The sequence below is a fragment of the Emydura macquarii genome, unplaced genomic scaffold, assembly GCF_026122565.2.
Source record: "Emydura macquarii macquarii isolate MOO-44397 ecotype Brisbane River unplaced genomic scaffold, CSIRO-AGI_Emac_v2 contig_1119, whole genome shotgun sequence".
NCBI lineage: Eukaryota > Metazoa > Chordata > Testudines > Chelidae > Emydura > Emydura macquarii.
The window spans coordinates 9,336,172-9,364,169 of NW_027131256.1; the positions used below are offsets into that span (position 1 = coordinate 9,336,172).

The following is a 27,998-nucleotide window of genomic DNA, read 5'->3' on the forward strand; positions in this document are numbered from 1 at the left end:
CTGCAAAAAGGGACGAGGCGAGACTTTCACTGTCCTTCCCTTTACAGTTGTTGCTTTTCTTTCAGGTGAGAAGATGGTTTCAGTGTCAGGAAGAAATTCAGGCTGCAGGGACTTTGTGCTCCTATCCAAAGGGGGAGTAGAAGGAGAACTTCCTGTGGAGGTGGGTGCTGCTGTATTTAAATGCAGAGTGTAACCTTGTACTCCCTGCATAATGTACCTTGGTTACTCTGACTTACACTTACGCTGCCATAGCTTTCCCATTGTACCACTGTTCACCAATCCAATATCCTGAGCCACGTGGTGCAAATTTCTCTACAGCAACGTGCTTCATTCAGGGTCACCTGGCACTGACTCTAACTACCTCAAGCAAGGTGCCCCACAGAGACCCTCCCTCCCCTCCAGATGACCAGCTGATGGGCGTGGGTCCTGGAAAGGTGCTCTCACCCACCCCAGAGAAGGAGGAACAGTGGCTCTTAGGGCAGGGTGTCTTAGAGTAACTGTATTTTTTAACTACCAGTTCTTCTCTAATACCCTGGAACACAGCAATGCATTAGGCTTTTACACTACTGCAAAGGCTGACTCACGGTGCCTGTAAGCCTGGTACGTCTACACTGCAGTGTCCAAGGCTGTGATTCCAGCTCGAGTTGACCTGCCCGAGCTAGCTTTATACTGGTTAGCTCAGTTCCCCTAGCAGTGAAGCTGTGGCTGTGTGAGCTTCAGCATGAGCTAGCCTCATGCGTAGTTCCCAGGGCTCTGGGAGGGCTTCTACAGCCCACCCTGGAATTGTAAGACTGGAAAGGACCCTGAGAGGTCATCTAGTCTAGTCCCTGCACTCAAGGCAGGACTAAGTATTATCTAGACCATCCCTGACAGGTGTTTGTCTAACCTGCTCTTAAAAATCTGCAATGACAGAGATTCCACAACCTCCCCAGGCAATTTATTCCAGTGCTTAGCTACCCTGACAGTTAGGAAAATTTTCCTAATGTCCAACCTAAACTGCCCTTGCTGCAATTTAAGCCCATTGCTTCTTGTCCTATCCTCAGAGGTTAACAAGAATTGTTTTCCCTCCTCCTTGTAACAACCTTTTATAGACTTGAAAATTGTTATGTCCCTCCTCGGACTTCTCTTTTCCAGACTAAACAAACCCAATTTTTTCAATCTTCCATCACAGATCATGTTTTCTAGACCTTTAGTCATTTTTGTGGCTCTTCTCTGGATTGTCTCCCATTTGTCCACATATTTCCTGAAATGTGGTGCCCAGAACTGGACACAATACTCCAGCTGAGACCTAGTCAGCATGGAGTAGAGCAGAAGAATTACTTTTTGTGTCTTGCTTACAACACTCCTGCTAATGCATCTCAGAATGTTTGTGCTTTTTTTTTTTTTTTTTTTTTTTTGCAACAGTGTTGCACAGTTGACTCATATTTAGCTTGTGATCCACTATGACCCCCACATCCCTTTCCACAGTACTCTTTCCTAGGCAGTCATTTCCCATTTTGTATGTGTGCAATTGATTGTTCCTTCCTAAATTGAGTACTTTGCATTTGTCCTTATTGAATTTCATCCTATTTACTCCAGACCATTTCTCCAGTGTGTCCAGATCATTTTAAATTTTAATCCTATCCTCTAAAGAATTTGCAACCCATCCCAGCTTGGTATCTTCCACAAACTTTATAAATGTACTCCCTATGCCATATCTAAATCATTGATGAAGATATTGAACAGGACGGGACCCAGAACTGATCACTGCAGGACCCCACTCGAGATGCCCTTCCAACTTGACTGTGAACCACTGATAACTACTCTCTGGGGATGGCTTTCCAACCAGTGATGCACCCACCTTATAGTAGGTCCATCTAGGTTGTATTTCCCTAGTTTGAGAAGACTGTGTAATCATGACCTCAGATCATGTTCCCTGCTGCAGAATCACTGCTCTGGTACCCAAGTGTGATTAAAGATAGCTGCAGTACGGGTACATATGCTGCAATCACACCCCCTTTCTACATTGCAATTAAAACCCGCGGCTGGCCCTTCATAACCTAAGAGGTGGGGGAGAATAGCAAATCTGGTCACACTGTGGAGTCACTGGTTACCCTCTGCAATCGCCATAGCCACACACAGTAGCTTTTGTGCTGTGGCTGGGGAACTGAACAGCCAGCAGAGGGTAGCACAAGTTAGTTAATAAACCCTATTCCTAAAGGAGGCTGCTGCAGTGATCAGAAGGGAACTGAAACACTTGTTTAAATCACTGTCTACAAACTAGAAGAGGACAACACTGAGAAACCTAATTATCAAGCTTTGCAGAGGATTTGGAAAACAAAGATGAAAACTAACATTCATCAGCACTTCCAGTGCGGATAATTGCAAGGAACTAGAGTGGGGTGAAAGATTCAGTCACCTTTACCAAAGTCATTAGCTCCACTTTGACCAAGCTATCTAGTAATGAAAAGCCATCAGCTGATGGCTGGTATGTGTCTTTATATGAAATAACCTGATGGCTCAGTTCTGAAGGGAGAGAGGTCCACTTCAAATAAAAATAACAGCACTGCTGAGTGAGCTGGGGAGCGGCTGGACTGGAACAAAGCTGAAAATGTAACTGCAAGGAAATAACACATCCTAGCAATACTCAAGAGAATCTGGGGAGATGGTGGGGACAGCACAGAGGTGTTGGCACCAGAGTGTTTCCTCTTTAGGTTAGCCAGATGTATGCTAGCCAGCCTGACTGAAAACTCTTCCCCTCTGTTGTCCTGGTGCCTAAATGAGATTGATTTCAGTCCAGTCAACAAGCGAACCACCATCATATTTGACACCAGTTGGTTCCCTTGTGCAGAGACACTGGTGTGGAGTAGTCAGGGAAAGCCTGTTCTGCCATTGCCTCGTATGTAGCTATAATGGGGATTTAAGCCTGCAGTGCTGTTCATCCAGTACCTCTCATTATTCATTTTTCAAATTCAGTATCAAATATATTTTATTACTGTTTTTAAAGAGAATTTAAGGACTGTAGGGCTTTCCATTTATATGCAGTACAGGTGCCAGCTCTAAAGCAACAATCAGCTAACCACTCTTCTCTGTGTAGCTCAGGTTTGTTGATCTTCAGGATAGGCTGCAAGGCCTGGCTTCTTAGGTCTTGTCTACAAGGGGTAAATGCCCTGGATAGCCAGCCCCCGGCATCACTACAGCGGTACAAATGCAAGTCCCTCCTGTACCCAAGGAAAGTAGTAATTCAGAGTGGTGCACTTTACTGCTGTTTGAAAGCAGGGTAAACAGCACAGTGTGAGTTGTGGCTTTCCCTGTCTACACCAGTGACTGGTATTAGGGCGAATCAAGGCCTTAGGCAGGCTTGGGGAATGAAGAAGCTTGATGGAAGTTGGTGTTGGGGCAGGAAGTGGGGTGAGAGGATCTGATGGGGGCAGGAAGCTATTCGTAGTAGTAGTATTACACCAGCAGCTAGATGTCCCAGCAAGACCAGAGCCCCATTTTGCTAGGCACTGCACATACACAAAGTAAGGCAATCCCTGCCCTGAAGAAGTTACAATCTAAATAGACGAGACAGACAAAACGAGGGCGGGGCCAGAGTCACAGAGAAGGGAAGGGACTTTCCCAAGGTTATACAGCAGGCCTGTGGCAGAGTTGGGGATAGAAACTTCCTGTCTTGTCTGGGGTTCGGTTCAGTTAGGGTTTGCTGCTCATTGAATTGTTCTTAAACCTGTCAGAGATCCTTACAGTAAGAGAGGTGGGGGGTTTTTATGTTGGTAAAACAGTGAAACTAAACCAAACTATTGCATTTGTGGTTTATTTTTACTCTGGCTGTACCGTGAAGCAAAGTGGAAACACAAGATTAATGTTCTCTTTCGTAACTGTTTGCTTAAAAGTAACAAATATATGACACGTAAAGCCTTTCATCTAAAAAGAACTCACATCACTTTACAAACTCCATATAGGAACCAATTCCCCCAGCGCTGAAATGCAGCCACCTTTTTGGCAGCCTTGCTGGGTTTTCTTATAGCACACACAGACTACACAACAGCTGTAGGAGAAGGGAAGAATACCACCGGATGCAGGTGAAACTAGAGGGGAGGATCTTAGGGAAACAGACGGCAATTTTCTCCAAATTGGAATTTAGCTTCAAGAATTTTAAGAACTTCATATAACAAATATTTAAGAATGCTAGGGCATTTCCAGTCAGCATTTCCACTTAGAAACACTGCTCAGGAACAGCAGGAGGATGTCATGGTTTCTGGTTGTTAGCAGGGACCTCACAACAACAATCTAACCATGACTGGCCTTAGTTACAATAAGTATTCCTTTGCAATCACATTAAAATACCCAGCTACCGTTTTTGTTCCACTGGGTCCTGAACCTCTGCCCCCTTTGTTGTGATGTAGAAGCAAAGCTGACTCTAAAGACACGGATCAGTCATCGCCCTGCTGTAGCGCTGAACGGTTCAACAAGAAGCCAGCTCCCCTCTAACTCTTCCCCCTCCTTTACACTAGGCCTCTTCACTCAGTCTTTCATTGTTCGTTTGGAAATGGAGAGGTTTGTTATGGAATCTGGTACATCACTGAAATAGGCGCCTTGGAAGTTGTGTGCATGTCCCCTTCCCGCTCTGAGCTGTGATCCTAGGAGGTGTTCTTGTCCTTTCAGTCTTGCTTAGATCCCGCTGAGCATTCCTAGAGAGCTTCCTGCCCATTAAAATGAATGCAAGGATGTCCAGGCCGAATCAGTTAGTCTGGCAAGGGTAGGTTCTCCTGAGGTTTCCACATTGCTGGCGACTGCTCCCTGCAGAGGAACCAAGGCAGATGAAGGTGTGGCAGGCAACGGGATGTTACCTCGCAGGAATGTGCCTGGAGGGCTGCCATTCATGTCACTCCCCGGATTTGCAACATTAATGGCGCTGTTGCTGACTGTCCACAGACATGGATAGTGGCTGGAACGAAGCAGTGTAAAACATAATAAAACTTAAATATGTATTTCAAAGTAGATTAGCCCCCATATGGCAGAATCAAGTACTCAGTATTGGTGACTGTCTGTGATAGCATACCAGACTAAACAGGCCCTTGGTCTCAGCTGACAAGCCAACAACAACTAGAGCTGGTCTGGGGGGAAAAGGAGAGGAAATGTGAAACTTATTTTGAAATCTGAAAATGTTTATATTTCTAAATTTTGAAGCAATTTCCACGAGCTCTGCACCTGATCAACAAAGAAGAGGGAAATTTTTTTTTTTAAATGTTCTCCAGTGACTTTCTGAATTTTAAAATTAACATTTTCATCCACGTGTCTAAATTAAAAAAGTTTCTACTTCTCCGTTAATAATACTGGATCCTTTTATAACATCTAATGAGCTAGATTTCGCACTGCACTGGGGAGGTAAGTATTATTTATTATCCTCATTTTACACAGCAGGATAATGAGACACAGAGAGATTAAGGCCAACATATTTAAGTGTCCACTAATTTTGGATGCCTGAGTTTCTATGTGCTGATGGGAAACCCTGATTTTCAGAGGTGCTGAGTGCATGCAGCTCCCATTGATTTCAGCTGGAGTTGAAGATGCTCAGCACTTCTGAAAATTAAGCTAGGATTCTCAGGTTGGGCACCCAGAAAATTAGGAGCCCAAAATTAATGAATACTTACAAAAATGCAGGTGTGATTTTTTTTTTCTGAGTGTCAATCACCAAATCAGTACCAAAGCCAGGACTAGAACTTGAGCCCTATTGCCCAGTCCCCTTTATGTAGCCACTGGATTATGTGCCTTCCTAGTGCTGGAAGGAGAACCCAGAAGTCCTGACTCCCGATCCTACGCTAATTATTGGCTCACACTCGCTCCTCTCCTTCCCTTGACTGAATATTCTCTTTTAAAGGATTAAAAAAAAAGTTTCTAAAATGTACTTTGAATTAGTGATCTTAAATGGCTTTTTCCCTGCATATGTGCAGTTCAGATTCTGTACAGCGCCCCCTACACTGTAAATGCAATATCAATAATAACATACACTATAAATGGGGCTACAACTACAAAAGGTAGGCCAGTGGTCCCCAAACTTTGCATTCCCGCCCCTCTTCCTGGTCCGTGCTCCCCCCAGGAGCTGAAAGTGGGAGCCGGGGCTAAAGCCGTGGTCGGGGGCCATGAGGCAGGGCCTGAGTTGCGGCAGGGGTCGGGGTGGGTGTAGGAGCTGCAGCTGCATGACCTAGGGCCGCAAATGGGGTTGAGAATTGGGGTCAGAGGCCAGGAACAGGCCCTCAGGACTTGGGGCCTTGGGCCCCAGGGGCCGATAGCCAGGGCCCATGGCTGGAAGCTGGGGCCAGGAACAAGGCCGGGGCCTGGGCCACGGCCGGGAGCCAGGGCTGGGCACAAGCGGGGCATAGGCTCCAGGCCTGGGCCATGGCCTGGAGTGGGGTCCAGGGCCACAGCCAGTCGCCAAGGCTGGGGCTGTAGCCCAGGGGTGGAGATGGGGACAAAGCAGGGCAGAGCGGCTCTTCCTTTCTGCCCCTGTGTGGGCCAGCGCAGGCCCCACCATGCCCCCTGAAGGTTCCTCCATGCCTTCCAGGGGGCATGCCCCACAGTTTGGGGACCTCTAAGTTAGGCTGAAATCAGTGCAAAAAATATTACTTTCATACACTGTTTAAAGACCTACCACGTGAGTCACTTAAAAGACTGGAAAATAGACTGAAGGGAACAATTGTGCACTAGATAAAGGCTGGGGATAATACTAATTAGCATTTATTTAGTACTTTACATTTTCAAAGAACTGCACAAAGATTAACTACTTAAGCCTCACAAAACCCTGCTAGTAAATATTATTGTCCTCATTTTACAGACTGGGAAACTGAGGTGAAGTGATTTGGGTAAGGCCATGCAATGAGTCTGTGGCAGAGCTAGGCTTAGTCAGGGAAGTCCTGACTTCTAATTCCTTGCTCGTGCTTCCAAGCCATGCTGCCTCATCATAGTGAAGGAGAAACTGCTGGGCTTGTCTCTTCTCTAATGTCTATGATTCTACTGTAACCTTACCTAGGACCAGTGGTGGCAGCTCCCTTGGCGTGAGGTACTGAAAGCAAATTGGCGTGTGGAGTGGATGGTAAAGAAGTCCAGCTGTCGTGTCCTGGAAACACCTGCAGATTGTTGCTTGAGCTCTCTATCAAATTCACTTTGGAGGAAACACACAAGTTTGACTATATCCAGTTATTGCAAGGCAATAGAAGAACGTAGAAAACAGGCAGGACTGAGAGAGCAATCTGATTGGTTAATAAAGGCTCCTACCCATGGGCTTGAGACAACAAGCACACAGGGAAGAACAAACTAGCTTTACTGCTTTGTTCATCATTTTTTCACTCAAAGTGAATCACCCCAGTCCAGATGGCAGAGGAATCGTCCTGGCTGAACGATTTCAAACAGAATGCTAGTGCTTCCAGGGTGTGCAGCTCCACAGCCCCAGGGCTTCCAAACTTCCCCTGTGGAGCCAGGAAACTCTAGGTTCCCTGCCCCTGAGACAATATGCCAGGTGGGTCTCCTCCAGAGCCATAGACCGCCCGAGAGACGAGCTCCAGCCAGTGCACCAGAGCTGGTAGGTTCCCAGCCGCAGAGCTGTGGGCTGTGGAACACTAGCTGGTTTCCAATGGAAACTTCTCTGTGTTTTGGCAAAAGTTTTGGCCAATCTGAAATAGATTTGGCAAAACATTTTGGTCTAGCAAATTGGCATTTTCCAACCATCCTAAGTTTCATCAGAAAATTTCCAACAAGCTCTACTTGCAACTAATATTAAAATTTAAAAAGTCAAAATCTGCACACACAAAAAAGTAATGAAAAATGAACATTTTGACTGTCCCAAAACAAACAAATTTCAAAAATTCTGGATCTTTTGGTTTTCATTCTGACTCAGAATGAAACCAAATTTTGAAATGTCGGCATTTCCCATGCAGCAGAAATTCTGAGTTTTGACCAGCTCTAAATGGAATATAAAATCTTTCATCTCTACACTGTCAGTTCAAACCCAGCCCTATCTGATAATGAGTGAAATTACTACCAGCTGCTGATTGTTCAATGACCTATGTGAAACAAATTGATGCTTTCAGTCCAGTTCCTAGTGGACATGTGTCCACATGAGAGAAACTGCCACCCTGACTGATATTAATTGGCAGTCATAGCAGGAAGATGAAGGACTGAATGGGCCACAGTAGAGAACCTCAGAGAAATTTCAGGAAGGGTGGGCTCTAAAGACACATTGCCAATACAAAAAACCTGTCTCAAATCAGCTCTTAACATTCATTTAAGGGCTGCTTTTGATTCAGGAGGTAGACTGTTTCATTTCTTAGACTGAAAGGAAGGTCTGAAATGGTTTTGGGATTTTTGGTATAATTAACAAGAATTTAAACATGATTGCTATCTTTCTCCCACTCTCCTCTGTCTTCACCCACTTAGCTGTTGTGGCATATCTAGCTAAATAACTTCTATACTTTTGTTTTCTGTGTACTGCACCTTTAAATTTCTGAACACTCTGTATGGTGTGTAGAGCTCAGCAGCTATTTTGTTCTCAGAGTTCAGTGCAGACTATGACAGAGGAGATACACACTTTTGCTCTCACCACTGACTTCTGTTTTTTCTTGCTTTGCTGTTTCTTTTAATGTAAGGAAAAGTTGTGCAGGTTGATGGTACCTGCTCCTTGTGTGTGGAGAGACATTACAGCCTTACCTGTTGGGGAGTGATTTCTCTGCATGTACGAAGCAGGATATGGTGCAGCCCGATGCCCTCGAAGGGATGTGTAATGCTCACAGCCAGGGTGGGAATGTGGGGTGGGCAGCGACAAAGCTCCTGCATACTGATAATTAGAGCTTTCTGCTGCGCACACTGCATCTGGATTGGAAATCAACCAGCCACCTACTTTGAGAAGAAAGAGCAAGTAAAATTAATAAAATCTGACTAAGGAAAGTAATCAGGTTTCCCAAAAATATACCCAGCCAGATCACAGGAATTCCAGACATCCAGACACTAGGAAATATGCTTTTTGCCTACTGTTTGTTTTGTATCAAAAAATGAGTTGCAAGCCACAAAAAAGACATTTAGACACCAGCTAATAATGTCTCTAATGCTTACATAACATCTTCATCCCAAATGACTCCCCAGCACTTTACAGATTTTAGAAAGGAAATAGTTCACTCCCCAAAGAAATGCAACCATCGCGGGGTGGAACATGTCAGCTTCTTATCAGCAAAGAGCAACACTACACAACAGCTTAGGGCAGGATGTGACAAGTACTAAAATATGCAAAAGAAGGTGTGGGCAGATTTAGGAAAATAAAATTAGTTACTTACAGGTGTAATTTGGCCTGCACACAGAGGTAATGCCCTCAGTCTTATGAAATGTGCCACAGGATTTTTAATGAGCACAAACAATCAGGTCCTCAGACTGCCATCTTATTCAAAAGATGACAGCAAGGTGCCACCCCCTAGCAAGGTCTGCCAAGGTTAAAGAGCAAAGTATCTTGTCTATTAACCTGGCACTTTCATGTAGTGATTGTCCACTCAGATTTTAGATGCGTGTAAAAACACTTGCTGATTCAGAGAATTTTTCATACTCTAGTTCAATCAGCCCAAGCAGAAGCATGTACCATATGTGAGCTGTGCATTATGTGTTATCAGCAAAATCTAGACAGGCTACAAATCAAATTTACTCTCCAAGATCAGCATACATATCAGGAGTTTGGGTTGAATTTGTCTTATTTTTAAATGACACCATTCATATCATTATAATTAACAGACAATTTAGTTTTAATCAGACAAATCAATATTTATATTGAATAGAGATGTCTTCTAGCATCCCTTCCCAACCCCTCACCCCAACTTTCACTTCCTTCGAAGGCCACACAGAGGAGGGCTGTATGTGCCTCCTTCTGGAATCCACCCAAATTGCACCTTGGTTCTCTAAAGACTGATGTAACACGCCGCCTTTACTCACATCCCCACTGTTGAGCTCTCAAGCCACTCCATATGCTGCACAAACATGTGCTCCATGTTCTCTAACACCCACCACATGCTGCACATATAGATGCCTTGGTTACTAGCTACCCAGATGTGTATGGTAAGGGAGGCAGAGAACCCAGGGCCTTCTGGCACACAAACAGAAGTACCTACTATTGGAAAGAACGAGGCTCATCTTCAACCAGATTAAAGTAGAAGAGTTTTATTCTGTAGGCCTCCAGACACTGGAGGGCAGTGGAGCACAAACACCCAGTATTAGTGCTGAGCAGCTAGCTATGACTTTCTGGTGAACTATTCAGTGAAGTAAATATCCTGTTTTTGTTCACTACGGATGGGACCTCATAATGCATTCTGCTCATGAGCACTTGTACAAGCTGAATTTAATTCATGAACAAAACAAGCAAAATGGCCAGTCCAAAATTCATTTCAAGCTGCAGGGCTCAAGATAACCTCTAAATATTGGCGATTATAAGGAAAATTTCCTTGTAAATAGATTATCCTGTAACTGCCACCTACTACAGGGTTTCTTGAACCTTCCTCTGATGCATTTTTGGCACTAGCCATATGGCAAATGCTATGTCCATGATACATATATTACATAACATTTCCAGCTCCCATGAGTAAAATGATGTTGGGAAACCTTACGGTGAGAATATGTCACATGTTGACCTTCTGAAACAGTTTCGGGAGTGTCCTTGGGATGGTTTCTGAAAGAGGAAATAACGGGTGGTTACGTTGTGCTGTTTTCAAAAGAAGGTGAAAGGGAGAGGGACATAGAAATTGAAAAAATGAAAATTGTTCAATATTAGGTTTAATTAAAAAAAAACAAAAAACAAAAACAAAAAAACCCACCACCCTGAAAAGACAAAAAGAAAAATGAAGACAAAAAAGAAATTCCACCATCTTCAACTGTTTGCTATTGAGAGATAGAAAGCTCTGTTCTATGCAAGATGTGCAGCCAAGGAGGCAGGAGCCCTTGCCTCATTCCATGTGTAACCATGTCCCTGGCTCTGTCATCTTTGGAGATTGAACCCTAGCATTCTGGATCTAAATACATGAGCCTTTTTTGCTTGAGCAAAAGGATCAAGGCCATTGGCTTCGAGAGTCATAAACCTCTATACATGGTCCAGCCACTGGAGGGGGACAAAAAGCTATATTGTGCTAGCATGAGTGGAACATGCAAACCATTAAAAGATAACAATTAAATACACTATTATTTTCTCTAACGTCTTAAATACAGTGATCTCCCGTGGAGTCGATTTTAATGCAACGGGTCACACTTTACCATAAAAGTATGTTAATTATAATATAGATACATTGCAATTTCATTATGGTTATGTTGATACCTGTGGTTACCACTTAGTCATATAACTGGATAGTTATATGAATGAAACTATATGAGAATAATAAAAGTGTAAATACAATGGAGCTAAGATGCCTGGAATCTAATACTATATATATGAAGAGCGACACTGAAGGGTTAATGATAAGTACAACAGTCCAGTTGTTAAGTTTCCATTTATATGAATTAGTGGTAATTATATACTGAAAAGCAAAACCAAAGAATAATTGCAAGGTAACTATGTTGTAATTACAGTAGGCTGATTATAAAATGTGGCCAATAAATGGTATTTCAGCATTTCATATCAGCAGTGTACTCACCCATGTGGGACCAGAATGTGATGACAAATAGTGTGGTATAAATCTGGCATTAACACCACTGGCCTCAATGGAGTTACTCTGGATTTATAGCACTGGATAGGTTGTCAGGATTTGCCCCTTATCTTTCTCCTAGTAATGTTACAATTTTAACTGTAACAGCAGCAAAAGACATAAAGCTGAGCAAAAGCTGAACTCACCTTTCCTTCGCATCCAGGAAGGCTTTGGCAAAGGGATTATACTTGATTTTGAGAGCTGTTATCTTGGGTTTACAAAAAACAAGGTATGTTAGTGAAGGTAATTTTAATAGAGACTTGACACAGCATTGTCCAGAGCAAACTGAATGGATTGAGTTCCACCTCAGTTAGTGAAACAAAAGACAGGCATTTACCATGTGGCTTTATGTCAGCCAGTTGCATTGTGTAGGAGCGTTGCTTTCCTCTAAAGCATCATACATTGGTCATTGCCAAAGGCTGGAAACCAGACCTGATGGACCAATGGTCTGATCCATATGGCAAATTATGTGTAACTGTGAATACTTCTCCCAAAGTTGTTGAATTGCATACAAAAATGAATAATATCTACTGTGACATTAACTAGGAAAAAAGGGGCAAGGGCCACCAATCCTCATGCTTCAGGGCACAGCCTGCATATAGTTTGCGGTCAGGAAGAAATTTCCCCATGGTAAAGTACAATAGTCTGGGTGAATTATAAGAGGAATGGATGGGTTATACTTTCCACTGAAATATCCAGCACTGGCCTGTGTTCGAGACAGATACTGGACTAGACAGACAGTTAGTCTGTTCCAGCATGGTAAGGGGATGGGTCACGGGTATAGACAGACCAATCCAGTATGGCAGCAGGCAGAATACCAGACTAGACTGACCATTCATCTGTCCTGGTTTTGCAGTCAGATTCTGGACTAGATGGACCATGGGTGTGTTTTGTTCCAGCAAAGAGAAAAAGTATCCAGCTAGATCAGTGGTTCCCAACCTTTCTGAGTGAAAGTTCCACTAGTTAACACTAGGTAAAACATATGCCCCCCCAACCCTCATGGCCCCACATCCTAACCAGCCTTAAACACATATAACCCCTATAAACACATATAATGATAAAAAGAATAACAACACTAAATTACATAAATAATAAATTAAATTACTCTTACCTGAGTAGAAAGCTAAGCCTTCCCTGGCACAGCCACCACCTCACGCCCCGTGTGGCCCCGCCTCTTCTCGTCCCTCATGGACTGAGGGTAATGGAGGTGGTGGGTGCTGGCGGGCTGGCCGGGGACGCACCAGACCCCCACCTGTGCCGGGCTGCTCCACTCCGGCTGGACGCCTGGCCAGCTTGAGGCTGAGGGGAGCTGCTCCTCCACTCCAGTCGGCACAGAGATCGAGGCTGCTGCGCCTGGCCGGTGCGGAGCTCAGGGGGACTAAATGACCTCAATATTACTGAAGCCTCATGGACCCACTGTAATCTTTGCCGCCTCCCAAGGGGGTCATGCACCCCAGGTTGGGAACCTTTGGACTAGATGGTCTGCTCTGGACTGACAGGGAGACAGGATACTGGGTTATTTTGACCGTTGGTGTGTGCTGATCTGGCAGGTTTTAGGCTTTTAAAATTTCTCATCAGCGATGACCAAATTATGTGATATTATCACCCACCTACCTCTTCATTTTGATAAGCAGTGACAGCTATGAACTGAGTCTCAGGAAAGGAGCAGTTCATCACCATCCTGTGTGGGCCTCCCACGCGAACAATGTGAACCTGAGGCTCATATTTATGCAGGGAATTCAGCATTATCTGCAGAAAACAAGAAGGAAGACAGACGGACTGTCACAGCTACATCAGTAACACCCAGCCTGAAACAGCTGAAGAGCTACATTTGTCATCAAACAAAGCCCCAGAGGAATCATGAATGATGACCTGACGTTGCCTTGTGGTATTTGCATCGTGTCATTGACACTCGTTGTCAGTCACATATTGAGGGGACATCATGTACAAATATTGCTGTGCAACCCCAATGTCAGCAGAGCACGCCAGGGTCATCCTCTCTGTGATTCCACGCTACACTCTATCTGCTCCCCCATTCCATTTCTCCTTTCCTCCCTCCTTCCTAGCTGTGTGGATGGACAGGGACAGACGCCATCTGAATTACATTTGACGCTTCTGATGTAATAGTAAATATTTATATTATGATAGTACCCAAAGAAGATCCAAGTCAGAATTGGGGCCCCATTGTGCTGGGAACCATACAAACAGGTAAGAGACAATCCCCACCCTGAGGTGCTTACAGTCTAAAAGCACTGGGACCATGATCTTTTTCTGTGTTTGGCACAATGCTAAGTGCACTAGGGATGTTCAGTGAATAATACAATTATTTACTATTATTATAAAACACCTTCCTTCAGGTATCACATTTTGATTAAGAACGCAGAAGGGGAAGCAGAGCCCCAGACAAGGGACATGACTTGTCTAAACACCCAGACTTATTTTTCCATACATTTTTCCAATCCTTTAAAAATATTTCCCCTTCTGGTGGTTAAGAAGGAAGGATGATCTTATAGTCAAGATACAGGAGCAGAACTTGGCAGATGCTGGATTCTGTTCTTAGCTCTGCTACTGACCCTGTATATGACCTTGGGCAAGGCATGTCACCTATCAATGCCTGTTTCCCCATCCATACAATGGGGATAAACAATTTCCTACCTCACAAGGATGCTCTGAAGCTAAATGTTAGGGCTTGTGAGGTGCCTAGATAAGCATAACAGAAATGACTGCAAACGAATTAGAAATACTACAATAAGTAGAGACTACTCAGGGCTAAGTTTAAAAATAAAGTATTTATAGGTTTGGCAGAATTTGATTTTTTATATATTTATAATTTTGACAGATAATATTGATGTTTATTGTTAAGCATTTTTTCTATTTTCATATAGATATAGGTTCACAGTTGCACAAAATTACAGGCAGGTCAGACAATTATTATTTAATGACAGTAGATGTTGAGATTTGAAAACAAAGTTTTATAATGGTTAATACACAAACTGTCAACATTGCATCAGACTATACAAATTCAGTATCCTTAAATCAAACTCTAATATGTTCTCAAGCAGCATTATTTTGATTATCATCCATGGAAATATTTTTTGTCGGCTTGTGTGTGTGTGTGTGAGATGAAATTGACATTTACCGATAAAAATCAAATCCTTCCAAGACTAAATATTTATTTGAAAGGAATTGGCTTCAGTCCGACAAGGATCATCCAATATAGGAGCCTTGTACAAACAAATAAGCAAACAAATGATTTTGTGCAATATTTTATTTTCAGATGCATCTTAAAAAAAAAATAAAATAAAAGAGGTCCAAACCAATTCTTCTGTTTGTATTTTTAAGGGGCTCAAAGTGAATGTCACTTATTTCTGGTACATGTAGTTTCCTACCAAAGGCCAAAGCTGACTCAATAGATTATTGATAATTATCATGAAGCAGAAGCAGACATAGTAATTATTTCATTTAGGAGCAGCCTTTTATTCTGATATCTGACTCTTGCCAACATTCCACTTACACCAAACAACATGGAGGAAAACAACAAAAACCTAATACCCACAACCATTTTTTCCCTTTCTCTAAAGTTCTATGTAGAAAACCCAGCACACAAGACAAACTATGAAAGCCCCTGATGATTAAGTAAACCACAGCACTCTGTCTCTCTTAACATCAAGAAGTCCATTAAAATCTGAAAGTGCCAATTAAGACCTGTTTATTCCTATTTACGTTTGGGCTCCAGAGAATAATTGGCATCTGTGGGTGAAGAGACCTATAAGGGCCCCTCTAATTGCATAAATGCACCCTTGATATTTCTTGATTGGTAGGTGCTTACGATGGAGGACAAGAGATGTATGGGAAACATTGTGCTGTACCTGCCCACTTCCATTGAGCTTGTTGGTAAGTTTCACTTTGCTGAAGGAAACAGAGGCTTTCATCCAGTGTGCCCCGAAGTTGGGAGAATCTGGGTGGATGTAGACGCAGCTGTGGCTTGGTGGCTCTGGTTTCCCAGCTGGTACCCATTCACCATTCACGTACTTCCAGCGGTGGCTGTCGGTTGGGGCAAAGTCCAACAGGAAGGAGTACATGGCATTGGGATCCAAACCTGATACACTGATCTTTAAGACTGGAAACATCCGTCTGTAATGGAAACAGAGGGCAGGAGCGGGAAAAGCGTCATTCATCCTGATCTAAAAGATTCTTGTTCGTATGTGTCTGCAAAGATGCTCTCCGAGTTGCTCAAAGAACAAATTACCTTAATTTTGGCTGAAACAGAGATGATGTTAAAGGGTTACCATACTTTGTTTTCATTTCCTATTGATCAGTTAGAACCGGCCAGAAAATCCTTTCATGTTTCACCTGAATTATGAAATTTCACCCAAAAATGACCCCTGATTGATAGGACCAAGATTGAAAATATTATCCTGAACTAGTCACCCTCTTATATGTAAACTATTAGGACTATCAACCATTGAAGAGGTGGATGGAAATTCCTACTCCATAGCAATACAGATCTAGAAAACAGTGAAAATTCAGATCTTACGTTTGTAACACCTTATTTTGTAGAAAATTATTAGAAATAATTTATAATTATTAAAATGAGGTTTTTCACGTTTTCATTTTCATGTTTCTCTGCCTTAGAAGCCGGCACAAACAGACATCCTGGCTTGAAAGACAAGATCAAAGATAGAGAACCATTATGAGTTTTAAAACTGTCTAACAGCTTTGAAAATAACAAACACTTTTTATAATGACTCAAGCGTGGGATTTTTTTTAATTCTCACTCAGACTAGCTGAAATCGCTCTCATGAGCCTTTTACCTTCATATGACATGACTGGGATAGCTGAGCATCGCGGAGTCTTTAATGTATGTAGAGTATTTGTGCTACACTTGCCCCTCACTAAGGGGCTATATTGGGAATGCCCGTGATATACAGCTGGAGAGCATGGCAACAGTTAAAGTTGCTGAAGTATTTCCATTCAAAAAAGTCTTTTTCAGTTGCATTAATACATCAGAAACGGAAAAGTTCAACTGCAAAGGTGAAAGTGTGAGGGGTGGCCAAACTTACTGACCCTCAGAGCCACATACAATAACCTTGAGAAGTTTGAGAGCCACAAGACGCACAAACAACCTTTCCACAGGCATTTTTTTAAATATTAACATACTACTTACTGTTTCACAGCTAATTACTGCTAGAGCTGGAGGCCTTGTGGGTCTCCATCCTGCTCGTAAGTGTTCTGTCCTGCGGTGAGGAGGGGGTTTTGGGGCTTCACCCCACAGGAAGCACCTGCCAGGGCTTGGGGCTTCTGCCCTTCGGTGGGAAGCGGGGTCTCAGGGCTTCTGCCCCGTGGGAGGCGCCTGTCATGGCTCGAGGCAGAAGCTTGGGCCCTGAGACCTCCCTCCTCACCACAGGGCAGAAGCCCTGAGACACCCCCGCAGGCTCGCAGGCGGAGAATGGGGGGGAGGAATGTGGGGGGCTCCGCAAGCCGCATTTGAGCTGTCAAAGAGCTGCCTGCAACTCGCAGTCCACAGTTTGGTCACCCCTGGTTGATCGTCTGATCTGCACTTGTGGGTGGCCTTTATGGCTTTTTGAGCAGATAAAATGGTCCAATTGTTAGAGTGAGTCTGAGACTTGGGAGACCTAGATTCAATTCCTGCTTCACCACAATCTTCCTGGGTGATGCTTAGATTGTGTCTACACATATGCTACTGCTGTAGTGCTTCTGTGTAGCCATTCATTACAACAACAGGAGGGGTTCTCCCATTGCTGTAGTTAATCCACCTCCATAACAGGCGGTAGCTGGGCGGACGGAAGAATTCTTTTGTCGACCTAGCGTTGTCTTCACCGGTGGTTAGGTCGGCATAGCTACATCTTTCAGAGGAGGAGGTTATTCATACCCTGGGAGATGTAGCTATGCCGATGTAAGTTTTCAGCATAGACCAGCTCTTAGTCTCTCTTTGCCTCAATTCCCCATCTATAAAATGTGGATACTAGCACTTCCCTACCGCACAAGGGTGATATGAAGATAAACAGCTCAGAGATTGAGAGACACTCAGATACTACAGTGGTGGGAGGGGGGCTATGCTTCAGATAAAACTTTTGAAATCTAAAGTTAAGTTATGGTTAGGATATTGAAACAGCAATAACCTAAATACCAACAGAATAAAACCAATGGTGATTCTCACTGCATCAGCATCACAGCCCATCTGAGTGCTCTGTACTATTGTGGACTAGGATTAAATGGAGTATCAGTTTAATAAATTAGTATGTCCAGCACTTATTGTGACAATCAGGGTGCAGGCACCCAAGCAGAGAGCAGGAAGACTAAACCCCCAAAATAAGCAGTTAAATCAACTGATCGTATACAACTATAAAAACATATTGAGTACGGTCTTTTATGAAAGCTTGCAATGTACTGAACTTGACGGTCATCATGAGATATGTATGCTCACCATGGTTACTAACGTATGTATGGGTATATATAGACAATTGTAAATTGTAACTGTGATGCAACTTTAGCATCCTCTCACAACAGGGCTGGGAAGCAATCAGGCTGGGAGGATCTACCTCCCAAGCCAGTTGTGTACATAAATCCCGCTTCAAGCGTCCATCCATTGCCCAGCCCAGAAAAGGACAATGCTGGACCATTAAAGCTAATGGAAAGACTTTGAGACAACTAGGAATTTCCCAGGTCTGAATAACCATAAATCTCTGTAGTCTGAGAGGCGGGAAAAATGGGGTGGGGGAAGCCATTCAGAAAGGAAGCTTGAAACTGAAGTTTTCATCCAGAAACTGAGGGACAGTCACTTGGGGGATGCTGTCCATGAAACGTTGGAGCCTCCTCATGGCTGGGTGTACACTGCTCAGGGGCACTAGGTAACTTGTGTTAGACAAGGGATTTGATCTAAAATGGAAATGGAAAGCCTGAGGCTGCATCTTTATCTTTGTTTTCTGTGTAGTTTGTATGTGTTTGCTTCCCTTCCTAGTTCAGCTTGGAATCTGTGGCTTTTTTACTAAATAAAGTTTTTGTTTAGTTTTGCCCCCAAACAGGTCTGTGCTGTGCAAACTGCATGGAACGTGTGTGCCAAAGTAAGCTGCTGTCTGAGGGCTGGTTTCCTGCCTCCTGGGGTGATGAGCCAGAGGGGAAAGTCCAAGTGTCTGGCAGTTAATAACCCATGAAGAATGGATTTGGATTTGGAGAGACTCAGGACTGGGACAGGTGTTGTCACCCTACAGGGAGTAACTAGGCCGGTGGAAGACAAGGTGAGACCGTGTGCTTGTGGGCAGGTGACTGGTGTCAGGGGTCTGAACCACAGCATCACAGCATAAAGACAGCCCAGGGTACAGGGCAGACAGTGACAGAAGCCCTTACTGGTCTAGGTGACACCACACTTATACATTTCTAACTTCTGTGTTTCTCTGTATACTGCTATGCCAGTTCAATTATTATAACAGAGCATCACATTGTATTGGATACATATCTCAGCTATAGAATCAAAGTTTCTAATTCTGACTTGATATTCCCCAGGGGCACTTGGAGTCACTATGATTCAAGCGCATTTGGGGAAACATCCGTGACGACTGGAGACTGATCTACTAGAAACTGTAAAAATGTACATGTTATAATTGTACTGCCAAGTCCCAAACCTTAAGGCCATGCAGCCTTACATTTTCAGGTCCTATTCATAGCTCTGCCTTTGATTTGGTATGTGACCTTGGCCAAGTCACTGCACAACACTGTGCCTCAGTTTCCCCAGATGATAATACTTCCAGATTTGATAGTGTATTCTCAGGATTAATTCATGCATGTTCATAAAGCTTTAGGGCAGGATGTTCAAAATTGCTCAGCGTTCCTCCCTTTGAAGTCAATGGGAGTTTACTTCAATGGCAGCAGAGTGAAGCCAGTGCCATGCACTTTTGACACTCCCACTCAAAAAGCCCGACACCTGGACCTCTTTTTGTTATTTATGATTTCCCAGTCTGAAAAAGGCCATGAGTCATAGGAAAAAGTCTCCACCAGGTCCCACTTTGTCTCCTTGGATTCTTCCTGACAGTGTATACTGCAGGGCATTGTACATGTTTCCCTGGCTTGCACTCTGGTTTTAATTCAAATATACTTTTAGAAATTCACAGAGAGGTCTTTTTATAAAAGCCTACATGATTTTATAGTCACAGCCCCAAACACGTGAATAACATAACTGTGCGTGTCTGCGCTGAGGACCAAAAACCACAGCATATTGTACTTTATCTTATTTATAAGGCAACCTAAGTTTTCTATTACAGAAATGACTCGGCCCTGCTCCCACCGATGTTAGTGGCAACCCTCATTGATTTCAGTGGGAGCAAAATCAGGCTGATAATGAATGCAGAGTTTAGAACAAAGGAAAAATATTGAGCACTTAATCAGTGGAAAGCTATCCATAGCCAACCCAAAAGCAACCATGAGTGCTAGATAATAAACCCTCCCTTCTCCATGGCAAAAATCATTATCCACACATATGCACGTGTACGCTTTACCTCCCGTAAAATATTATTCGATGTATTGATATGCAGTTTAGTCTGCAATGATTGTTTTCAAGCTGGTCTACAAAAGGAAATTGCATCGGTTTAACTGAGAATGTGATTTTGAACCAATTAGTTAAATGCAAAGCCCTCTAATGTGAATTTAAACAGTCTTGCCTGGGTTTGGCTTAAGTTGATTAGGAAACAGTTTAAGCCAAACTGAAATAAGCCATTCTTACAGCAAAACAAATGCCCACATAGAAGTTAGCTCTGCTTTAACTACATTCATTTAAAAACCAATTTAATTTAAACAAGCACAACTTCTAAGTGTAGACAAGGCCATAGAAGAAACAGACATCTGACTCTCCATGCAGTTCACTATTGGGAATTATTATAATACTAGTGTGGTATCAGTCTAATATCTGATAAGTCATGAATATCAGCTGTTTTTGCACAGGGATAGGCTTCTTGAGCTAATAGATATTTTTTAATCTCTAACTGCTATGATCCATGACAGGTGCACGTAGCTAGTAATACAGTTCAGCTGACATCCCCTATTTTGCATCAGAAAATTGCTATCTTAATCTCTTTCTGCAAGACTGAGACACACTACCCATTCTGTTTGGATCTTTCTCCCTCTTTGTTTCATTCCTTCCTTAATACACACATCTTCTACAAAATCTCCCAGCGACAATCCAGCAAAGGAAGAAGTGTGCGGTCTTGAAAACAGAAATCTCTGCACTGCTTTGTGACCGGACCTTCATCTACTCACCCGTGTGTGTTACAGATCTAATACATTGTCTGCCCAGTTTAGAGTGAGTGCCCCTTGGGGGAACAGTCCTCACTCCCAGCTCAGCAGAGCACTGGAATTTTCCACTGAGTAAGGCTCTAGGTTTAGCACCGTCTCCTCCTTTGCATTTTGTAGAGTGCCACACACATCAGTTGTGCTCAGCAGAAAATAAGAATCATGAACAATGCAGAGGACAACATTTTGTCTTCCTAAAATCTTGTGAATAAATCATTTACCAAAGTTCCAGACAGGTTTCCAAGTTCTCTGCCAAAGACTATTGGGCCGCAGCATTACTGTACTTCTGAATCTGTATCACACCTATATGCTGCCAAAGGGCATGTCTTGCACCCATTTCTAATACACATTGTTTGTACAGGCATGCATATCCTCATGGCCACAGAGACAGGTAAGACAGTGGTTGGGTGAGCTGGGTGGGAGTTGGGAGACTCGGGTTCTAGTCTGAAATCTACTACAATAGAATTGTGTGATCTCAGGCAGGTCACTTCACGTCTCTGTGACTCACTTTCCTCATCTGTAAAATGGGAACAACAACATTGATCTGCCTTTATAAAACACTTTCAGCTCTACAGATGAAAAGCTGCTGTCTAAGCACTGAGTATTGTTATAAGCAGTGTTCACATGGAATAATTTGCAGATCTTAGGGGGAAAGCCCTTGCAATGGGGTTGGCAGGTGGGACTAACCTTCCCCTGGGAAATCTTCTTTGCCATTTTGTTCAGTCCCAAGGCAATAAATACCTTCTTCCAGTGTATTTTACGATCAGGGCTAAAAGCGTGCAGGGATGGTTTGTCAGTATCCAGAAAGGAACATGAACTCCCTCTCCCCCCTTAGTTTATAGGCTATCTCTGAGACTGCCTTTCCTTCCCTGCACAGGATACATGGATGCACACACAGCACTAACAACATTATACCATAGCTACAATTTTCTTTAGACGACATAAACAGCAGTTGCTCATATTCCCCATAGACTGTAGGATACGTTAATTACACGGGGGAAAGTACTCACCTTCCGTTCTTGGTCACAATCATCTCGTTAGTGACTTCCCTGAACCTCTGCCACAGTGCAGCCTCCTCCAAGACAACCTGGAGTTGTTTCTCAGTTGGGTCCCCTTTGTCTCTCCCAGCTTGGAGTTCGCTCTCCACAACATTGAGCAGCCTGGAGACAGTGCAGTCACTGGGCTTCTTACATCCCAAATCAGTCATAGTGTACTGTCAGAAACTTCTCAGGTGGCTTAAAAAAACCAATCCTAAACATACCTAAACCCAAGCCAATTAATTAGCCACACTAACATATCTGCTGTTCCTGCTCTTTGGCCATCTACTTGTTCTTCCTCCCCGGTAAGTCCCAATGGGACAATGACACCAGTGTGTTAAGGTTGACACACATGCACATACAAAAAGAGGACTATCTCCTAATTACTCATCAAGTCAGGTGGGAGGAAACCTGATTACGCAATTGGCTGCCTCGGAAGAAGAGTTCTCCATCCAAATTAATGGGCTTTTATCTTTTTTCAGTCTGAAGTGGGTCTAATTGTTCTGCTTGAGAACGAGGTTGCCATTAATGAAAATTGTTTCATTTCCAGACTGAAACAATGCATGGAAATTGTGCTTGTGCTGATGCAAACTCCAGCCAGAGGGGGAAGAGTCAGCTAGCAACATTTAAGATTGGTATGGAGAGATGCTAGTCTTGCAAGCTGGCCATTATAAATCTAAATGTGCCCACCGTGCTCCCCTTTGTTGTTAAAATAAAATAAAAATCATAATAATAAAAGCCCCCTGTGCACTTAAATTTTGCCTGTGTGGTCTTGAGCCAGAAGAACAATTTAGTGAGTGTTCAAAACTTCAAGAGTCTAGGACCAGACTCAGTTCAGATATATGGGATTTTTGAAAAGGTACGATTCTTTTTTTGAAAGGTATATTGTTTAATTCAGTAGCCCTTGATGCCCTTTTATGCCTATGATTTTTTCTGAGACGTCGGAAGGGCTTATTTTTGGAGTTATTCATTTCCTTGTTAGAAATGTGTTCAGCCACTGCACTGATAAAAATCTGGTGCATTTATAAAGAGTGTTATGGGTCTGGCAGACTTCCTAAAGTCTGTAGGATTTAATAAGGTCCATCAGACCCATGGCATGTTTTACAGAGCCCACGAGAGCTTGCAGAGCAGAAGTCTGATTGGTGTAGAGTTTGTAAGCACAAAGGGCCAGAGTTTGCACTCCTTATTTGTGTCGAATAGCACCACAGTCAGTCTGCAAGTAGTCCTTTTGACTCTAATGGGAGCTATGCATCGAGTAAAGCTATTGGAATCTAGCCCCCCAGGGGCGGAGTGCCTGTCTTGCAAAGATTTCATGCTGTGCCCGACTGGAGAGACTTGTTTACACTAGAACAAATCAGGACTCGCAATTCCCAGCAGGGGTAGCACCAGAGGAAGCTGTAATTTAGACAAGGCTCAAGTGTTTTTACCATTGTGTCACCTAGCTCTGCTATTTTCAAACCTTAGTTCTTTAAAGTATTTTGCTGCCTATAGATTCTTGTCAGACTTTATGCACCGCATTCTGATTAGTGCTCATCTGATGAAGAAGTGAGTTAGGTTACCCTGGCAGTTCCAAGAAGTCAGCTTCCTTTGCAGTATCAAGGCCCATTCCTGCAGTTACTACTACCCAGTGTACCCTGATTTTCAGCGTGCTGGTTTCCTGCAATGCCTATTGAAATCAGTGGGATCTTTGGGTGCTCAGCCCCCGCTGAAAATCAAGCCAGGAGGCTTTTGGTGAAGTGGGTGATGGTGTAGGTGGAGCATTTATAAATCAATAGTTTTGGCTGGCTGGTTCTGCTGCATGGAGAGGAGAAGATGGTGAAGCTGTTTTTTCTGTGTGCCACGCCCAATGTCCAGTGTTGTTACAAGCACCTAGAGGATGGGACAAGTGGCTTTTGTTCATATATGGACATGGGAAAAATACAATAAATAAATTAAAACTTCTTGTAATCTTTTGAAAATTCAACACTGATACAAAGTTGTTGTGAAAAAATATCAGCTTTTCAATTGTCTAAAATAAATGTATACAGATATCCTGCCATTTTATATATATATATTTATATATATATATATATATAAATAACTTTTTTATTTTGCACCAAGGAGATTCAACGCAAAAATTATTTAGATGCAAATTTAATGTTAGGAATTTAGTTGCTTGGAAGTCAGGAAATCAAAGAGAGGGGACCTGCCACAGGGCTTGATTTTCAGAGACACTGACTGCCCATCCGTCCTGCTGATTTCAGCTGGCGTGGTAGCGGCACGGCACCTCTGAAAATCAGATCCCAATTCCCAGCATCACACTGTCTGCATCTCAAGGCAAATCAAGTTACATACAAAAGCGACAGCAGACCGCAGTGGTGGGAAAGGGAGGGAAGCAGGACAGTGGGGGGGGGGAGGGGGATACTGTCGGTAAATCCATAGCAGTCTGTTATTTGCTGGTCACAGGCAGGTGATGGACTTGATTAATACTTCACAGGCTTATTAGTGACACTGGAACATCCATATTTAGGCCACCCAGACAGGTGGCCCAATTTTCCGCAGGGTTCAGCGTTCAGTGCTCCCATTGAAAATGACAGATGTCATGGGTGCTGAACACTTCGATAGCAAGCAGTTTAAATGGACCCTAAAGACGGAGGTGGGTGCCAGACTTTTAGCACCCACATTTGAAAATGTCACCAAAGTGTAAATGCACTTCAGCTGCTCAACTTTCCAGATGTGCACACAAGTAGAATCTCAATCTTAGGGTTGCATTAATATAGTTTTGAGGTTACTGAATCATCAGCGTTTTCCAAAATGCAGGGCATGTCCCGCCCCAACTAGTTGGAGGGGTTGAAGGGAGACAGACAGACAGACCTCTCAATTATCCTCCAAAGCCCCAGCTTTTACTTCATTGTTTAAAAATTAGTCTCCAGCTGTTATGATTTAAAAAAAAAATAAGAAAAACCCATCAAACTAGGGAGTAAGTGTAACTGAGTTAGCAAGGTCTGCCTGAGTTTGCAGACAGCCTGAAAAATAGCTCTAAGGTGAGAACTCCCTCTATTGATCTCAGGGATCAAACTCAGGCTTGTCTACCCTACAGGTTATGTCAGTATAACTTATGTTACTCAGGAGTGTGAATAAGTCACCCCTCAAGTGACATAAGTTACACCAACCTAAGCACTGGTGTGGATAGCCTATGTCAGCAAGAGAACTTCTCCGTCTGACATAGCTACCACCTCTCACAGAGGTGGTTTTGTTACAGCAACAGGAGAGTTCACTCACATCAGCATAGAGCATCTTCACCAGACATGCTACAGCGACATGGCTGCATCGCTGTAGCACTTCTAACGTAGACTAGCCTTCAGATGCCAACTATGATACTTTAAATGTCAACTTTGTTAATTTTTTCATGGCCCATGAAATAATTAAAATTAATAATTTGGTTAAATACATTAAGAAAGAAGATGAAGTACCATGGTTGGAAGATCTACACCAAGGTGTGGGGCACGTCCCCCTAAAAGGGCCCAAAAGGACGGGCAAGGGTGGGGGCATTGAAGATGTATTAAGATGGATGGCCTTTAACAACACACGATAGGGTTTCTGTGTGGGGTGGTGGTTGATTTCATTTTAGTGAAGCTCAATTTTTAGACGTTTGGCAAATGCTGCATTGAAGGGAAAAAAAAGAACTTCTTTTCAGCTCAGAAGTTCTGAATCTGTTCCTCCTGCTACTTTCTCATGCTCCCACCACGTAACTGTTCCCACAGCAACAGAGAGATGCAGCAGCAACCCATCACTGGGACTCCAGCATCCTGCAGGGAAGCAATAGTAATGCCTAGAAATAAGGACAACATTGGCCATTCTGTTTTAGAGCCCCTCGTTACCAATCATTATCCCATGAAAACATAGCTTCGGGGGCCAAAACGTATCAGGCCATCGCTCAGCCTGATGGAGAATTTAAATGTTTATCAGGAAAGTTGGAACTAAATGTATGTGAGCTATTGAAATGGCTAAAATGCTCTCGTGCTTTGTTAAAACAGTCGATCAGCTGGGTTTTAGTTGGCAAGCTCCCATGGCTTATTTTTAAAACGACTAGATAGGATGTCCTGCTGAGCACGAGCACTAATAGTCGTGATCTGCACTGATCACTGTTCTAGGTTTCGAGAAAAAACCAACCAACCTGAAGACACACCAAGGCTGCATGCCAAAAATATAGCAGACTGAGAGCACTCACGCCAGAGAGCTTCTGTTTAAAATCCATATCTCAGGCCTCATCTTGCTCCGGCTTCTTCGTGATTTATGAGAGCTGCACATCCCAACTCCCACTTTATAAAGCCTTTAAGAGAAGACACGAACATCTACATGACCTGGCTGCCCAGACGGAATGAGTTGTAGGCCAGAAAGCAGCTAAATGGACTAATGGGCAGGGTTGTTCAGGGAAATGTAAACTTTCCATTTCCACTTTTCTTCTTTTAAGGTGGAACCTTCATTTTGGATTTCCAGGTTCCAGGGAGTCAGAGGCAGAACGTAGGGGTTCCTTGCTCCCTGATCTGTTCCCAAACCTCTGCTGAATCTTATTTCCATTTGTCATATAAAATAAAATAAATAGCCTTCCTCAAGCCTGCTATTTGCTTCAACGTGGAGCTGCCTTGGTAAGGGAAGACAGAATGCTGGTTAGTTGTGTTCATCAATCATTAAAAATTCAAATTGATCAACTCCATCTTCCCCACGTAGCCATAGAGAGAGGGTGGCTGCAGCAGTAATGTTCATACCCTTTCTGCATTTACTTCCTGTAGATACTTCAGTGCACAAATGTACTACCAGGGATATTTGGTGAAACAATGGATATACACAAAACACTAATATTTAGCTCATCAATGTGAGTCCGTGAGTTGAAAACCCAGTTCTAGGAATTAGACTCATCCAACCAGGGAGTAGAAACAGGACCGGGTGATTTGCATCCAATCAAAACTAACCAATGCAGCTCAAATGTCAAATTATTGGACTCTCCTAGCGAGCAGCTAACGTCAAACCCAAATTTTATAAATTATTTAGTGACCAATTTTAAATGAATAGATCCAAGGAAGTCAGCAAAGGGGAAAACGAGGGTAAATCCATTAAAAAAAAAAAAAAAAAAAAAAAAAAAAACCCAGTCACTAGGATTTTTTTTTGCTGAGCACCAGCAATGAATACACTCACCTCGGCATTGCTTGGATTATTTCTTGTTTGACTGTGGGATTAAACTCCAACTCAAAACCTTTTTGGCCAACAGCTGCGGAGACACAGAAGGAAAAAATAATTAACGAGGCTCCCTCTCCACCTGACATTCGATAGCTGTTTTTTTGTCTTCGGGCCCACGCCTGCAAATAAAAGGCAACCCTGCTCAATAAAATGAAATCCACAAGAACTGGACTCACTCTTTCCATCGCCTCAGAATCCATTGAACCACCTGAATAAGTAACCCCTTCGGAACATCCAGTCCCAGCAGCCGCAGGAAACTGAACACCACACTTGCCATGACACTATCAGGAAATCAACACCCACTAAGTGTGGAGTTATAATTAAAAAAGAACAAAAAGACAGCTGCTTTCAGCAGTGTTTTTAATCATGGCTCTAGCACCCTGGGAGATTATTGGGCAATGAGAGATTTAGGAAAGATTAGCCTTTTCATTACTGTTTGTGGAAGAGGTAGGGGTCAGTTCCCATGCAACGCCAGACAGACATGTCTATATATATAGACAACTTGTGCTGTTGGTACCTGATTATCTGGAATTTCAGTGGAGATCATCATAGGCAACAGGAAAATGGAAGGCTCATTTCTATTGTGGGAGTGAAAAAATTAATTGAAAATGGATCTGATCAGAGTAGACTGATCTGATTAAAAAATATTTTGTATTTATTGTACTTCCCCCAATCTTCTTTAGCTTAGTCCAGGATCTCCAAGCTCTTCATGAATCAATCATGAATTAGTTTCCACAACCCTGCTTGTGCGGTGGGCTGG

The 27,998-nt window shown here is 43.1% G+C and overlaps 1 protein-coding gene and 1 long non-coding RNA gene across 3 annotated transcripts; one reads left to right on the top strand and one right to left on the bottom strand.

The window, feature by feature from the left end:
* Nucleotides 1-60: 60 nt before the first annotated feature.
* LOC137151741 (uncharacterized) lies at nucleotides 61-7,298 on the top strand. Its single transcript, XR_010919347.1, has 2 exons — nucleotides 61-160; nucleotides 7,010-7,298. It is a non-coding gene; the product is annotated as an uncharacterized lncRNA (long non-coding RNA).
* TBX19 (T-box transcription factor 19) lies at nucleotides 3,794-27,998 on the bottom strand. Of its 2 annotated transcripts, XM_067546121.1 has the most exons (9): nucleotides 27,756-27,998; nucleotides 27,197-27,269; nucleotides 15,551-15,815; nucleotides 13,296-13,430; nucleotides 11,828-11,889; nucleotides 10,614-10,675; nucleotides 8,683-8,871; nucleotides 7,006-7,141; nucleotides 3,794-4,927 (listed from the first exon to the last, which is right to left on the bottom strand). In XM_067546121.1, exons 2-9 carry the CDS (start codon nucleotides 27,202-27,204, stop codon nucleotides 4,690-4,692), a joined length of 1,095 nt encoding a protein of 364 aa, XP_067402222.1. In that variant the 5' UTR covers nucleotides 27,205-27,269; nucleotides 27,756-27,998; the 3' UTR covers nucleotides 3,794-4,689. The 2 variants fall into 2 exon arrangements, with proteins under 2 accessions (XP_067402222.1, XP_067402223.1); XM_067546122.1 differs by lacking the exons at nucleotides 27,197-27,269; nucleotides 27,756-27,998 and adding an exon at nucleotides 21,995-22,610.

What these genes read in the sequence shown, in the direction of transcription:
- TBX19 (XM_067546122.1), bottom strand. Translation starts at nt 22,191, where the DNA reads ATGACTGATTTGGGATGTAAGAAGCCCAGTGACTGCACTGTCTCCAGG. An exon ending in AGCTCAATGGAAGTGGGCAG is followed by an intron (nt 13,431 to 15,550) that starts GTACAGCACAAT and finishes TGTTTTCTGCAG; the next exon opens with ATAATGCTGAATTCCCTGCA. An exon ending in TTCCTGGATGCGAAGGAAAG is followed by an intron (nt 10,676 to 11,827) that starts GTGAGTTCAGCT and finishes TTCCTCTTTCAG; the next exon opens with AAACCATCCCAAGGACACTC.